Genomic DNA, 15,196 nt, shown 5'->3' with positions numbered 1-15,196 from the left:
GACTGACCATCTGGAGTAATGGAATCAAGGAAATAGAATAGCACTTAGAATAATAAAGTAGTGAAATTAGCAGTGTTGACAGCACAGGAAATTTCAGGATTGTCAGTGGATATTTTACGTACCAGAGTAGGAAGGTTTCTCTGGCCTGCAAGAGCAATCTGAAAACTAGCTAGAAGTAATTGTGATAGAGGAATTAGCAGGTAGCAGAAGGGAAGGAAATACATGCAGCATGAAGCTGCATAGATCCCTGAAGGTAAGGTTGAAAGATTTTACCTGATGCAGCAGAGCTGAGATTAGGAGTGCGGACAGTAGTGCTTAAGCAAGAAGGTGAAATAGCTGATGTTATTAGTACCTTGTGTTCTGCAAAAGCTAGTACAGTTTTCATGGAATGATTGTCCATTAGAAATAATTGACTTCTCACTCTGTACCAAATAATATTATTGATGATTTATTTGCATGTATACCTCAAAGGTAAACACAATGTTATGTTCTGGGAAAAGTAGGAAATTGCACAACTGTGTTCGAGCACAGACGTATGAAAAGATTCAGTCATTTACAGTCTTCATCCTAGCCATGGACTGTAGAAATTCTGGGATGGATTTGTGGCAACAAAATTCAGCAGCAGTAAAAACACTGTAGAGAATTTAATTTTTAATATTGTTGGGAAAAGAACATAAAGGTTTGTTCTATTTTATTAAAAAAAAAAAAAAAAGAAAAGGCACCAAACATTCTGAAAAACATCATGCTGCTTGTATGTCATACCATAAAACTTTGTCTTACCGCTTTTTTCTATGTTTAAGAAAGTCTTAAATGAAATAATTTTGAAATTGCCTTGATTGTCTGGCTTGCAGATTATCTTTAAATCTTATACAGCAGCTGCTATTACGATTTCATTGAGTTACAAAATTGGCCTGTGTTTTTCAGTCTGGTAACCTACTAACTTACATAGTTGCATATGCTTCTGGCTAGAGCATATGAATGTAAAGAAAACAGTAGAACAAGCTAAATGGGCATTTAGAACATCTGTCTTTGTGTTAAAAAGGGGGATTTAAATATAATTACAATGTTTTTGGCCATCAGAAGTGCTTGAATTATTAGAAATTATTGATGTTTGCATTTTGTTTCCTTTGTAATGATGTACGTAGTGTTACATATTTACACTATGGCTCTGTGTTGGTAAAGCTTTCTGTTAATGAGAATAAATGTTATTTAAGTAACTATATGAAATAAATATCCTTCTTAGTCATTCCAGAAGTACTGCTGCATGAAAATTATTCAAAGAACAGCCATTGAAATGTTTCTACCATATGAGTACTGAAGTGTAGCTTCAGTCTACATTATTTCTGTTGCTGTTTGGTTTTCCAGTGCATTTGCTTTATTTATTCTTGTGGTGCTGGTATTATTTGAAGTTACTACAGCAACCTGTCACCATTTACTATTATATAAAGTATGCTGGGATTTAGTTGCTAGGTGTTGAAGTTTGTTGTCTTACCCATATGACCCTAATATTTTTCAGTTGCTTCTTTTCCTGTATATGTTGCATCCACAGCTAATGTGCACTTGAATAACAGATGTTTTTTTTTCTTTTTGCTTTAGCCAATATTTTGCAATGCTTATACTAAAGGAAGCCAGCATTATAGTTCATTAAAATTTTATATAAATTATGTGGTTGGCTTTTTTTTTTTTTTTTTTTAATGGATGGGGAGTTTGAATAGTTTCTGAGACACTTCCTTCTGTTTCATTTTCATTTGACTTTCTCTGTGCTTCTGGTCCTGATAGAATTGTAGTGTTCGTACCATCTATTTTGTTTGTTCTTTACCCAAGTTTTGAAAGAATATCAGCAAATCAGTTAATTCAAGTAGTATAATTCAGTGCTGCTTCTGTTCCTGGATTCTTTTGTATTTAAATGTGTGAAGGTTTTAAAATTGGAAAGCATACATTTTGTTGCATCTCTTCGAATTGATCCAATGTATTCCAAAGTTATATCTGATAATTTTTCTGTGAGTATTCTCTCATCAGTTGAATGTTTACTTAGATACTTTATATACATATATATATATATATATATATATATATATATATATATACATATGACCTAGTTTTAATCAGCCTCTCTGCTCTAATTCATGAGATAAATCCTCAACACAGCTGAAATGACTTGTTGGGGTTCTACTTGAAGTTCATCTTGTTTGCTGCAACCTTTTTCATACTATTCAGTCACTATACACAATGCTTGATTAAATGAAATACTTTTTTGAATCCTAAGCATTAGACTATTGTATTTGTAGGTAGTGCTTGGTTCTGAATTTCCTCTGTCTGTCTAGTGAGCATGCAGCCCGCATTCAAAGTGTAATAAGTAGTTCTTGTGCAGAACTTACTGTATTTTTAAGCAGTTCATGTTCTTTGCATATTCTAGTAGGAGAATTAAACAGCATGGGAGAATTTAAATGAATACATAGAGATTTGCAGATTTGATCACAGCTCTCCCCAGTCCTAAATGACACTGAAGTTCTAGCAGTGATAATGGTGATGCTGAGACAGCATGGGTACTTGAATGATCTGAGGCTGCATTTGAGAAGTGAATGTTTATTGCTGGTGTTTGGGGATTAGGAGGGGAGGGGCAAGCTTTTAACCTATGAAGGAGCTAGCAGTTAATTTCTAATAGTTGAGATTGCAGACAAGAAAATTATTAGATATAAATTGGTATTGGTGCATTTCCCTGCTTAACAGCTGCATGGAAATGATGGAGGAAGTTTTTTTAGCACACCAGCTTTACTGACACCTTTATTTATCTACTTATCATTCAGTCACACTAATATGAATTTGATAGTTTTGTTGCAAGGTGGCATATGTGATCTTTGTTTATGGCTCTTTTCAGTAATCAATCAATCATCTGGTAATTTTAAAATGACAATACAATTTTTAAATGACAATATAATAAGAACAGATATAGCTAGACACATTTTAGAAGTTGGTTTCAACAACAACAAAAAAAACCTTCTTCAAGTCTTTATGCCTTTAAGCAACATAAAAGGTCTATTTAAAGCTTGCAAAGAAATGCTACTTATTTCAAGAAGTGATTATTTAATATTAGTGCAGAAAGGCATTTTCTGGCATATGTTTAACTACTAAAAATACAAGCTGTTTTTCATGTATAATATTCTCTAACTTCTGTCAGTAATTTTTTTCAAAATCAAGACATCGGAAGGAAAAACACAGTTTCAATATTGAATCATTTGAAATTCATTCATTATTACTTCCAGCTTCACATTTAACATCACAGAAAACACTTTTCTAACCCATAACTGTAAAAGTGAACTACTACAGCAGGAATATCGGCATTTCTTTTTAAAAAAGCATCATTACCCGAGAACACATGATACCTTACCTGAAATCTTTGGCTTTACCCGCAGAAAATGTGTCTTCCTAGTCTTACAAAGTAGACAAGCCTGTTACTAGCACTAGTGTCACTCCAAAAGAAGGTATAATAGGTCCTTTATATTGTAATTTTCACTGTTTGTATGCCAGAAGTGTACTGGGTCTGCTCACGTAGGAATAAATAAAAAAAATAAAAAGGCAGTACAAACTGAACAGCAGCTAACATATGAAACTGAAAGACCTCTAGTGGCCACAACCTGAAGTTAAAGAAGGCTTCCCTTTAAGTGGTAGACAAAATGGTCGGGGATGGCAAACTGCAGCTGATACTTTGGTAATGTGTGCCTGTGTTGCCTTTCTGGCGTAACAAAAGTGTAAAGTGAATCTGAGTTAAACTGAGAATCTGATTAGTAACAAGGGGAAATAAGCTTCTGGTCAGAGGGACTGGGGAGTCACCTCTAGCTATCCTAAACAAGCATGATGAAAAGGTTCAAATCAAGCTAGAAAATTATTTTGTATCATCTCCTTCATAATCTCTTCTTTTAATATAGTGAAGGCAGGTTCAATTTAAAACAAGAATTCAGGCAATTAGAATGCATCAATAAGGAGGATTCTTTTCTGTCTTACAGGTGTACTAACAATAGTTAAGCCTGCTACTACTGAGAGATGAGGAATATCTTTCTGAATCTCAGTCAAAGGCAGTGAAAACCTAGGCTTATAGATAATTTTATATTTTGCAACACTTCATCTTAAGGAATTTAGAAAAAAAGTATTTCCTTTTGAGGAAGTTTGGAGTTTTGAGAGATGAAAATAATAGTATTTTATAGAAGCTTTAGAGTTCTGTAGTAGTTACTTAAACATCTGTAAAATATATCCTTTCTTGCACTATTTCTTCCTGTAAAATAACATAGCCTTTGTTTCTAGGATGATTAGAAAGTTTTGATCAAATATATTTTTTCTTCCTATGAATTCATAATGAATCCTAGGAAATATCACTTGCCTTTTAAGAGTCTTATAGTAAGACTGAGTTGTATATTATATATATATTTTTCTGGTTGCAGATTGTGTGCTTCCATGTGCTTTTCATAAATCGTGCAGATTTTTTCTCCAGAGCCTATTGCCAGGGTAGCTTTTGAATTACCCTCTGAGTTCTTACTATGTTTCGCATATGGGCTTGTGAAAGTTGTCATTTGATATTATTTTAATATCCTTTAAAAATAATTATTAGGCATTTGGAATAGGTCTGATTTAGAAAGAATACAATCCAATATCTAAATTAATCTAGATGTGTGTTATGTTTCAACTGATTTTTTCTCGTTTTCTTTCAGAGTCATTTTGTTGCATGCATGACAGCAATCTTAAACCAGATGAACAACCAGCATTACTCAGTTTACATTGAAACTTTTCAGACAAGTTCAGAGCTAGTGGTGAGTACAAAACAAACACATAGATGATAAATAATTAGAAGTATTTTATTAGCTATGAAAAATAAAGTGTTGTTTTGAACTATCTTGCCTGATTCTTCTTAGCATGAAGTCCGTTTATGTACATTTTCTGCCTCTCCATCATTTTATTGCCTCCCTCTTCTAATGGTGTCTTTGTACAATACTAAGATCAGAAATTTGGAAAGATATAAATGTCACTATTGTTGTCCATAGCACTTAGGAAGTAATTTAATAATCAAGCATTAAGTAATGGGATCTTTGTTTCACTCTGTTTTGAGGAGAAACAACAACAAAAAAACATACCACCACCAACAACAAAAAACAGCAGCAAAGCAATCCCTGACTATTCCAACCCTTCATCCACATTTTGCACATCGTGATCTAGTTCCACTGTTGGTCAAGATAATGTTGTGTGCTAAATGCAATTAAATGCAACTTTTTATATCAGTTCCTGGCATAAATTAATGCTATTTGGTGTGCATTTCTGTTTTGTACCATTGGTCACTGGTTTCATGAGACCTTTTTCCCTTAATTTATACTCCTGACATAAGTCCAAAATAAGTTCAGGTATTGGCTAAGGTTTTGTTTACACGATCTATGGGTTCTCTGTGGAAGTAATACGTTCAGTTGGCAAGATTTGTCCGCTTTCCTTTCTTTGTTATAGTCAGTGTTGTGCCATAACTGAAATTCTAGCAGATCAAATCATGGCTAAATTTTGCAATTCTTCATGTGCCTGAATTTACCTGAAAACATAGGAGTATTTTAAAATAACTTCAGCTTCCAATCAGTTTACGTACTTGAGGTACTTGGTCCTAGATAATATCTAGAAATTCTAATGAAGACTATCAGGTGTAGTAATACTTCATCTGCTTGAACAGATCTGAAGAGCACATTTAAAAACAAACCAACAAACAAACAACTTTTTTTTCTCCATTTATAAAGGCATCAATTTGTTGTCTTCTTGAGCATAAGTATGTCAGTGAAGATAAAGACTGTTTTTCAAACCATGGTGTTGAAAGCTATTGTTCGCTTTTTTCTCTAAGTAATTTGACAAAGTACAAATGTTGCAGAGAACTGCTTGTGAGGTTTTGGTAATACATGTAGATGATGACATTTCATCTTGCTAGCCTCAGATTTTTACCAGACTTGCTCAGAAATTCAGGGGTAAAACTGCATATATGCACTATACATGAAATAGAGCTTGAATTATGATGTTCATTTTATTTTTGTTCAGTATACCAGAATCTCTAAATAGTTGTTGGAAAAATATATATTTTTGGAGGATTTTCTGTCTGTGCCTTAAATTTTTTATTTAAAATACTAAAATTAGACTAAATCGACTAAGTAGAAAACTGTATTGTTTTTCAGATCTGTTAATTTGTTATGCATTATGAGACTGGCTAAATAATATGCAATTCAGCAGCTTTCCTATATACTATATATAGTACTAAAACTTTTTATTTTCATTCATTTATGGCATATCTTTTCTTAAGAGCCCAATGTAACAACTTCCTTCATTTTGATTCTGGGGCTGCTCTTTTGCAGAACTTCAGTTCCAACCCTGGGTTTACTGGTATCAGCGGGATTTTTTTCCATTAACTTCACTAGGAGCAGAGTGGAGCCCTTCCTCTTTGTTCTTTAATTGCAGGAGGAACACTTATGTGACTGTGTAACACAAAGTTTATTTACTGTATTTTTTTGCTGTTCTAGGACTTCTTGATGGAAACATTCATAATGTTCAAAGATCTCATTGGAAAAAATGTTTACCCTTCAGACTGGATAGCAATGAGCATGGTGCAGAACAGGTAAAGTGGGGCTGGAAGTTCAGTGCTTGTGTTTTGTGTGCTTCTGAAAAGTGAACTTGTTTTATATCTTCTGAAAAAAAGTGAAGTTTTGCCATTCCAACTAAGATAATACCATTCCAATTTGGTGAATGTCAAGAAGAGGTCAACATCTGAAATAATTTACTGACGATACATTAAATAGCTAGCTGCCTGTGCTCTAAATCCAATTACAACAAAGGAAAGAATAAGTAACATTGAAGTGGAAGTAGATAGTTGGTTTGTACGGTTGGTGACAGTCAACAGAAGCCAAACTGTAAAAGGCCAGTTAATTCTTAATTGTACCATTTCAGCATGTCCTCTGTGAGTTAACTGTGATGCAAGAGCTAGAAAGCAACTTTTTTTTTCTTTTTCTTTTTTTTCCTGATCTGATATGCTTTGTTGGATCGCTAAAAAGATCATAAAGACCAGGTCTTTGAGGGCATCTCTGTATTTGTAGGAGAAGTCTGGGTCCAGGATGCTTTTTGAGGAAGTGTATTGCTATCTTATGTATCATCTGGAGATTCATTGAGATGGATTACTTCAAACATCTACATTACCTATGTAGATCAAGTTGTCATCTAAGCAGAAGCTTGTATAATCAAGTTTATCATACTTCCTGCTATTTACACTATGAGAAATTGCTATTAATAAGGTATCTTTGAGAACTCCAATATAATAAAATTAACTAAAGGAAAAATATCTTAAACCATGCAGATTGTACACTTTAACCTGTGGCTATAATCTCTCTGATTTGGTGTTGTCATAAATGATAGTGGGATAAGCCAAGCATTGATTGATCATGAGAATGTTGGTTGATCCTGTGTATTGCCCATTGGAATTGTTTATTGCATATTCATTTAAATTATTATTATATTAGATGATGTGCTGTTTGCTCTTAAGGCATATTGTTATTCCCAAAGCCTCTTAATTGGCCAAAGACAATTCCCAAAGTGAGGCAGAGGCTCACTGATGTGGGAGTGTTCTTATTAGCAACTGAGAATCAACAGAGTACTTTAACAGAGAGGAAACAGAATGTTTTCTTGTTTGTTTGTTTGTTTGTTTTTATTTACCTTTCCTCTTTCCTTCCATTAACAGTAAGTTGGGAAGAATGTTCTTTTTCATGTCATGCTTGATGGGGCAGAATGCTTTGGGAAATAGTAAAATCCTCACTGAGGTCATAATACCTGATATAATAGCTGAGTTATTTTTGTGATCCTTCATGGTCAATTTAATTAACTTTTGTTAATGAGGGTTGCTTACTGCACACTTCTTCCTAGTTGCTGCTGCTTGTAAGTGCACTTTATTCCACTTGTGGTACATAGATGATTGGCTATCAGCTTATTAAAAGCAGTAATTCCTAGGTACATGGCTTTGTGGGGAAATGCTTTTTCTGGTTTAGGTAAAACTGTATAGTCCGCTTCATCTCTCAGGTATTCATAATTTTAATTTAGAGGCACATCATTTCTCCCAAGCAATACCCATACCTCATTGTCTTCCTGAACTGCATAGGATCTGAGATTCACTGAGTAAAAGAAATGGTTAGGGCAGTTAGCAATTGAAACATTCACATCCCTTCTGTTCCTCTGGGCTTTGAAATGGTAATTGCTCAGACTGAGTTTGAAAACACTTGATTATATCATAATTAGTGCATTGAATCAGTTTTGGTTAGAGTCCAGTCTGAAGTGGTTTCATAAGCATATCCATTGTTTCTGTGTCCATATGATTTGTTTTTTGAATCTTGTCAACATTATACTTAGGTATTTTAGTCTACTTTAGGTAAACTACAAATAAAATTCTGCAGGACTTTTTCACCAGTACATCTTAAGGTTGGACCCTATTTGCTGAAAAAGTCCATTTGAGATAAGCATAGGATATTTTCTAACACCAGTAGTTAAGCTTTTTATAAAATATGTTTTCATTACCTGTGTCTGTGATTGTTTTCAGACATAATTCAGAGTCAAGTGATCCCTAGACCGTTTTAAGTCTAACTTGAAGAGTTTAGCACTGACGGTATTTGGCAAAACAGCTGGAAATATTGCTGATTTTCTTTCATTATACATACTAAAAATAGCTGCTTTTTTGCAGATGAACTGCTTGGTAACACCCTCAAGATCTGGTACCTCAAGATCTCATGTAGCTCATATGTTGTAGTGGCACTATTAGTTCAGGAAAATCTAATTATAGCTTCAAATCAGTGCCACCTGCAACCTCAGGTATCTCACCATTCATCAGACTACCAGCAACTGTATGTTGTATCATTAGGTCCTGGCCAACCTGCAGAATGAGGCAGAAAAAGTTCCATTTCTTCACCTAGCACAGGGTAACATTTGAAGAAATGGAAAGAAGGGATTTAGGGATTTCAGACCTTTTCTTTTTTTTTTTTTTGCTAGCATTGATGAATGGCTTAGTTAAACATGACTTCTGAAAAAGTAAAATAAAATAAAATTCCACACTATACATATGCATATTTCTCATCAACAGTATCTTTGAATAGAAAAAGTCTTTTCAGAGCAAGTAGCTGGTTACAGTATTGATCTGTGAATTACAAAAAAAAAAAAAAAAAAAAGTTGATTTGTGCTTTATGAGGAGATGGCATTTATAAAGTTGCAAGCACAAACTTTAACAAGTGCATGCAACAAGTTTAGTAGCTGTTGGACTGCGTTTTCTTTTAGACATTATGAATAAAAAAACTTGGGCTGGTATTCACGATTTAAGAACGTTTTTCAAGAATGACAGAATGGTTTGGGAAAGAAGGGATACTGAATGCAGTTGCAGGAAGTATGGGAACATGCCATTTTCAAACAAGTTTAATTTAAATACATATGGGAGGGATGCTGCAAACTGTATATTGCTGCTGAAAACACAGTCTTCCATCTATCTGTTTGTGGAAATGGAAACTTTTATTTTCACATTTTAGAAATATTTGCTACTGTTACTGGTATTGATGTCAGTGGATATTGTGACTGTGCACAAGTGCTAGTGGAACTGACTCTACACAAGAGAAACAAATCCAGTTAATAAGACTGTGCTTTATTCTTTACTCCAGCTGGTGCTGGAGTTCATTCTGAGACTTGGTTCTGTCTCTGACAATTGTGATGGGATTTTTAAATAGAGAATATCAAACTATGTTTCAAAATAGGAAAAAAAAATCCTTAATTTTACTTTCTTGATTATTAATAGGAAGTGATTCTATTCTCAGAGGAAAACTCTGATTTATTCTATACAGATATGTTTCAACAGTTGGCATAAAATATTGCCTGGCTCATTGTTTGTCTTGCAGAGAATAAAAAGGGGCATTTATTTATTTACTCCTAGGAGAGGAAAAAAATGCAAACACTTCATGTTAGTTTTTGCTCTTGTTTTCAGGCATGCATTAGGAGTTAAGATTGATTTATGTAACTAAATATGGATGACAGCATTGCAGTTTATCCTGAGCAAATAAGACAGAATTTGAAAGGCTGATCTATTGTGTATAAGTATTTTTTTTTTCTTTCTTTTGGTCTCATTTTCCTTGGGAAACATTTGGCTGGCCTAAACAGGCTTGACAGAAATGCATCTGTTTTTATCAAGTGCTTGAATTTTCAGGGGGTCAGTCAGAAGGCATTTTCACACATGCTTATGGCATATTGCATAACTTTGTAAATTAAGTACATGAAAAAGTATTCTAAGCAACAAGTGTAAATGTCTAATGAAAATATCCCTTAGTGTATGAATGCACAAGAAGGTATATGAAACATAACAGGTTCAGATGGCTTGTACTGTTCAGTCATCATTTTAATCATTAGTGATAAGATGTGCACTTAGAGGGTTTGTTTCTGCTATGAGACTAAAAATGTGCTGAAATACAATTTCCCTCTGTGTGTGTGTGTATATAATGCGTATGTAATGGTCCTTTCAGAGGTAGAACATTTTATTTATTAATTTATTGTTCTTCTACACTGGATATTTGGTGCACAGTGTCCCCAGATTGATGGATTTGTATTTCCTTTCCATTAAATCTAGGCAACTCTGTTTCCTACTTATCTTTCCAAGTTCTCACAAAAGTCAGTACTTTAGTAGAACAAATGGAATAAGATTTGCCTAGGAAAGTGGAATAAGGCAGATAAAGAGAAGAGGCAGTTGTTTCACTGTGGATTGTAAGCTTACTTCCATGGAGAGTTACAATTCCAGCTGCAGCTGATATGTCTGACTGAGCCATTCAGTGCTTTGCTGTCTTATAAACAGAACATCTCTTACAACCATGTGTGATTAAATCTGGTTCTGCCTGATGTAACCCTACATTTCAAACAATCACATCTTCCTTATACTTAATACTACAGTATGTTTACTCACACTAACTGTATGTTGCCCATTGTTAACCATGTTATGGAATTGTCTGCTTACTGAGCACCTAAACAATTATGCGGTGACTGCAGCAGATCATCCAAGGCCATCTTGACTGCAGCAAGACAGGCTATTGCGTATCATGGTCACAGTACACATTAAGTGTGTATTACGTTTAATGGTAGTCATTTAGTCTTTCATCTAAAATGTAGAGAGAAAACATGCTGTGAGTCATCCTTTTCCCCTCCCACTGCAAAGTGGCTCATCTTTCTTGGGGCTGATTCCTAGGATGCTCATGCTCGTAGAGTACAAGTTCTTCAATTACAAGTGAAAATCTCAGTGAGGAGAACAACCCAACTCAGAAGAACTTGTTAATGTGGTGTTTTCAGAAATTCAGCAAGATATAACCTGTTGTATGTGTACTGAAAACCCCTATTGTATGGGTACTGAAAAATTCAGTACCCATAATTTTCATCAGGTGTAGAAGCTATACCGCAATCTTTCCATGCTCTCTTTTCTGACAAGTAACTTCAATCAATGCTTCATATCTGAAGGTATTTCTAGGAAATTAAAAATGAGACAACTGCATATATGTAACATTATTTTGAACAGCTATCTTGTATTTTTGAAAGCTACATCACAAAATAACCCTGTTGGTGTACTATGAATTTAATGCATAATGATCTTTTTAAGACCTAATCTTTTGGTTCGGTGCAACTACCACTGTATTGATACAGTTTCAGTTGTGAAGTAGTAAACTCACGTAAGTAACACTTAGACAAAAGGGAGATGCATATTTGTCTGTAATTACAGTTTGTTTTCTTATCTTCAGAAAAAGTCAGGCTTCCTTGGAAGTTAAAAAAAATAAAAAATACACAATCTATATTGAATGTGTTTACTTGCTAAGTATTTTCAATAAGAATGTCTGAAAAAATCGAAAGTACATATACCGTTATAAAATAATACAAGTAGAGAGAATTTATTTCAAATACAGAAAATTTATTAAATGGGGAAAAGAAAAAGCAAAGCCCAAATACTTCCTTTTTTTTTTTTAACCTTTAAAATGTTTTGTTGAGATCATAAATAAAATACAGAGCCTGAATGCAGAGCTTTAAAAACCAACTAAATGACAATAACAAGAAAAAAAAAGCCCACTTAGTATTATGCACTGGCTATCCACAGCGTTATCCATTACTTTAATGTAATAGTGCAATTTTAATCATTTGACATTTGAATAATAGGAGTATTTCTTTCTGTAAATTTATTTATCAAACTATCACCTTTGCACAAGTATTAGACATATAAAAATGAGGACTAAATGATATATAGAAATATTGCAGTAAGGGTAAATTAGTGTTAGCAGAGGGAGAACAAATATGACAGTATTTATTAGTGCATGGCATTCTGAAGCAACCATGTTAAGTCACGTATGGTTCTGACTTTGTATCTTTTATTCCCAGTCTTGATCTAGCACCAAAGACGTGTGATCTTTATTTTATTTTATTTTTAATCAAGATATTACTACTCTGAAAACAATTAGCTGAAGTACATGAAAAAGGAGAGCAAACTCAAGTTAAAAGATACTCATAGTATAAAGAAAATTACTGAGAATGCTTTTCCAAATATGTTACTTGTATCAGGAAGCATTATACCAGCTTTTTATCCACTTGGTTCTCCAGCTTTGATGTTTCTTGAAAGCATGCTAAAGATCACATTTTCAAAAGAGTTTTGCATGGTTGTGTACCTAATATACAGTTTCAAAAAATTATTTTGTATCCTAAATGGGAGATAAGCAGTGTTTAAAACATGCTGTAAGTAGATGCTGAATTAAGAGCTGCATATAAACAGATTGCTAGCAAAATAGACATCTCAAATGGAAACTGTCATGTTTTGCATTTGATTGTACAGCAGCAAAACAATTGCTCATTCTTGTCTTTGTCTAGGTGTTGCTTTTGTACTACTGTCAAAATACCTCTGATACTTTGTAGCATGTAGTGGTTTTGTATGCTTGGCATAGCTATTCAAGGTAAATTTTCAAATAATAAGCACTCTACTAATAAAGCAATTGAATTGTACAAAACAAGTTTTAACTGAGACAGGAGAAGCTGGGTAATAGTTACTTCTAACTCTATGCTGTTTGCATAGAGTCTTGTCATACATTGAAATAAGCGTTTAGGAAAATTCTAATAAAAAAGCAATTTTCATTCGGTCTGAATGGTACAAAAATTCTGCTTCAGTCTGTAGTAATACTGAATTGAAACAAAGGAAGAAATATGATTAAATTATGCTACTTTCTTTGCACCAGTGGTCATATTTTTCCAGTTACCATGGAAGTGAATTGCTTCTTAAGTGTTGACATTATGATGCTCTTAATAACAAGATTTCACGTGGCTGCAAGGTTTTTAAGTAGTGTTTCTTTTTTACATTGCCCTTCATGATAGTTTGCCAGTTTGTTAGCAGATTATTTCTGTGGTTAACTTGTAAAGATTTTTTGTTGTCTAGCCATTATCTTCACCTGTTTTCTCAGTCTTTCACCTGCTGTTTTGGTCACTGAAATAGTAAATGTATGTTTCTGATTTCCCCTGTCACATTGATTGATTGCCTAGTCTCTCTGTGTACTTAATATCTTCAGGTGTAGTTTGTAATTGCTGGTCATTGTTTCGGTCATTGATAATGATCAGCATTTGTGATTGTGTCTGACCTGCTTTGCAACTCTCCTTAGTTTCACATGCTGTCTTGTAACTCTACATGCAAGAAAGAAGAGGAAAGATGACAGAGGCCCACAAGAGAATCAATTGACTTTAGTAGCTGCTTCTCCTTTGTGCCTGCTTCATGTTAAAAAAAAAAAGGTGTCCTCTGCAAAGGCATGAGGATGCTCCTATCAAGTCAACATAAACGATATGGAAGCATTATTTTGGCTCTGTTTTCCCTACTCTAGTCTTCATTTAATTGGCATAACTAGCCTGTCACAGCTCAGAATAGACCTTCAAAATAATAGTTGATGCATCTCCTAGGCTTTGAAAGAACTCTCATATTCTTTCATGCTCAAGTAGAGGGTTTACTAATGAAAGTGCTGATTGATTGGCCTTTGGGGATTACAAACACAAACTTGCCAAACTAAAGTTAATGCAGCTCCTCCTGTCTTTAATTGTGGGCCACGTTCTCTGAAGGAAAAGCACATAGGGCATTTGGGAAGAAGAACTGAATTTTAAAGTGTTTTTGTGTCTTCATTGTTTTTCAGATATGGTATTAAAAATCCAAATTTTTAAAGGTTTCTTGGAGTAAGAGCTTTCACAACACAGGAAATAATGTTCTTTAAGCTTTTTTATTTTTTTATTTTTTTCCAATTATCCAGTAAAAGTCCATATTCGATTACATCTTTGCAGATATCATTGCAGTGTAGTCATACCTTTAGAAGACATAGTGAACATGGGTTTGGGTTCATAGATAACTAGATGACTGAATTCAGTCTTCACCTCAGTATCTGGATTACTTATCTCAAAGTTGAAACCATGAACTTCCAAATTTTATGCTGTATTGTGTGAACTTGAGAAGACATCTCACTGCTCTTAGACTATTGCTTTAGGAAGGATTCATGTATGAGAGTCAGAGGGATGGTGCACTCATGGTTTTGGCCTTTCATAAAATTTTGTGGACCCAGAATTTTATTTCTTTTATTTAGTTTGGCTACTCGGAAAATTGTATGTGCAGAGCTAAGTGAAGAACATTGAACTGTGAGCAGAAGAGGAGTGCTGAGTCTACTGAGTGCTTAGCCTTTTTGCAACACCAAGCTCTTTTATTTACATGGCTATTCATGGTTTTAAATACAAAGGGATATTAGACTACTGTTTGTAATTATCTTGGCCACAGTGTTCTGAAACTAGATGCAGAGAAAGATGTCTTTGGCAAAGCCACTGAAGAACAGCAATGCCTATTTAAGTTGATAGATTGCAGTGGAGAGCCATTACTTAAAAATAATTTCTTAATGCAGTTTCCTTTGGCTTTACCTTCATGCATAAAGTCTGCTAAAGTTCACTTTTTTTTTTTTTTTTAAACTGTAATCATCTCTTTGATTTATGCTATAAGGAGCTGGTGCACTAGTTCTAACTTGTTTGCTATAAATAACTTGGAGTTCCAGATCTATTTTTTAGGTTTATCCCCTATTTGCACTTCAAAAGCAGAGACAATGTGCAGACCTATGGTACTATTAAATAGTCACTTCTAAGGAAT

The 15,196-nt window shown here is 34.1% G+C and overlaps 2 protein-coding genes across 3 annotated transcripts in view; one reads left to right on the top strand and one right to left on the bottom strand.

Annotated features, from left to right (window-relative positions):
* Positions 1–3,832, bottom strand: part of INSYN2B (inhibitory synaptic factor family member 2B) — a 37,966-nt gene extending 34,134 nt beyond the window's left edge. The window contains exon 1 of one of the 2 annotated variants that reach the window (XM_068697860.1): positions 3,389–3,832. The gene's annotated coding sequence lies outside the window, so the exon portion shown is untranslated. The remainder of the gene's footprint in view (positions 1–3,388) is intronic. The other variant, XM_068697861.1, reaches the window with a different exon arrangement.
* The window catches only part of DOCK2 (dedicator of cytokinesis 2), a 187,800-nt gene that overhangs the window by 111,838 nt on the left and 60,766 nt on the right, over positions 1–15,196 (top strand). The window contains exons 28-29 of the mRNA XM_068697859.1: positions 4,704–4,802; positions 6,531–6,625. Coding sequence (XP_068553960.1) covers positions 4,704–4,802; positions 6,531–6,625 — 194 coding nt within the window. The remainder of the gene's footprint in view (positions 1–4,703; positions 4,803–6,530; positions 6,626–15,196) is intronic.

The sequence above is a fragment of the Anas acuta genome, chromosome 14 (genome assembly GCF_963932015.1).
Source record: "Anas acuta chromosome 14, bAnaAcu1.1, whole genome shotgun sequence".
NCBI classification, from domain to species: domain Eukaryota; kingdom Metazoa; phylum Chordata; class Aves; order Anseriformes; family Anatidae; genus Anas; species Anas acuta.
The sequence above is the reverse complement of the archived record's forward strand: the minus strand, read 5'-3'. Positions and strand labels throughout refer to the sequence as shown.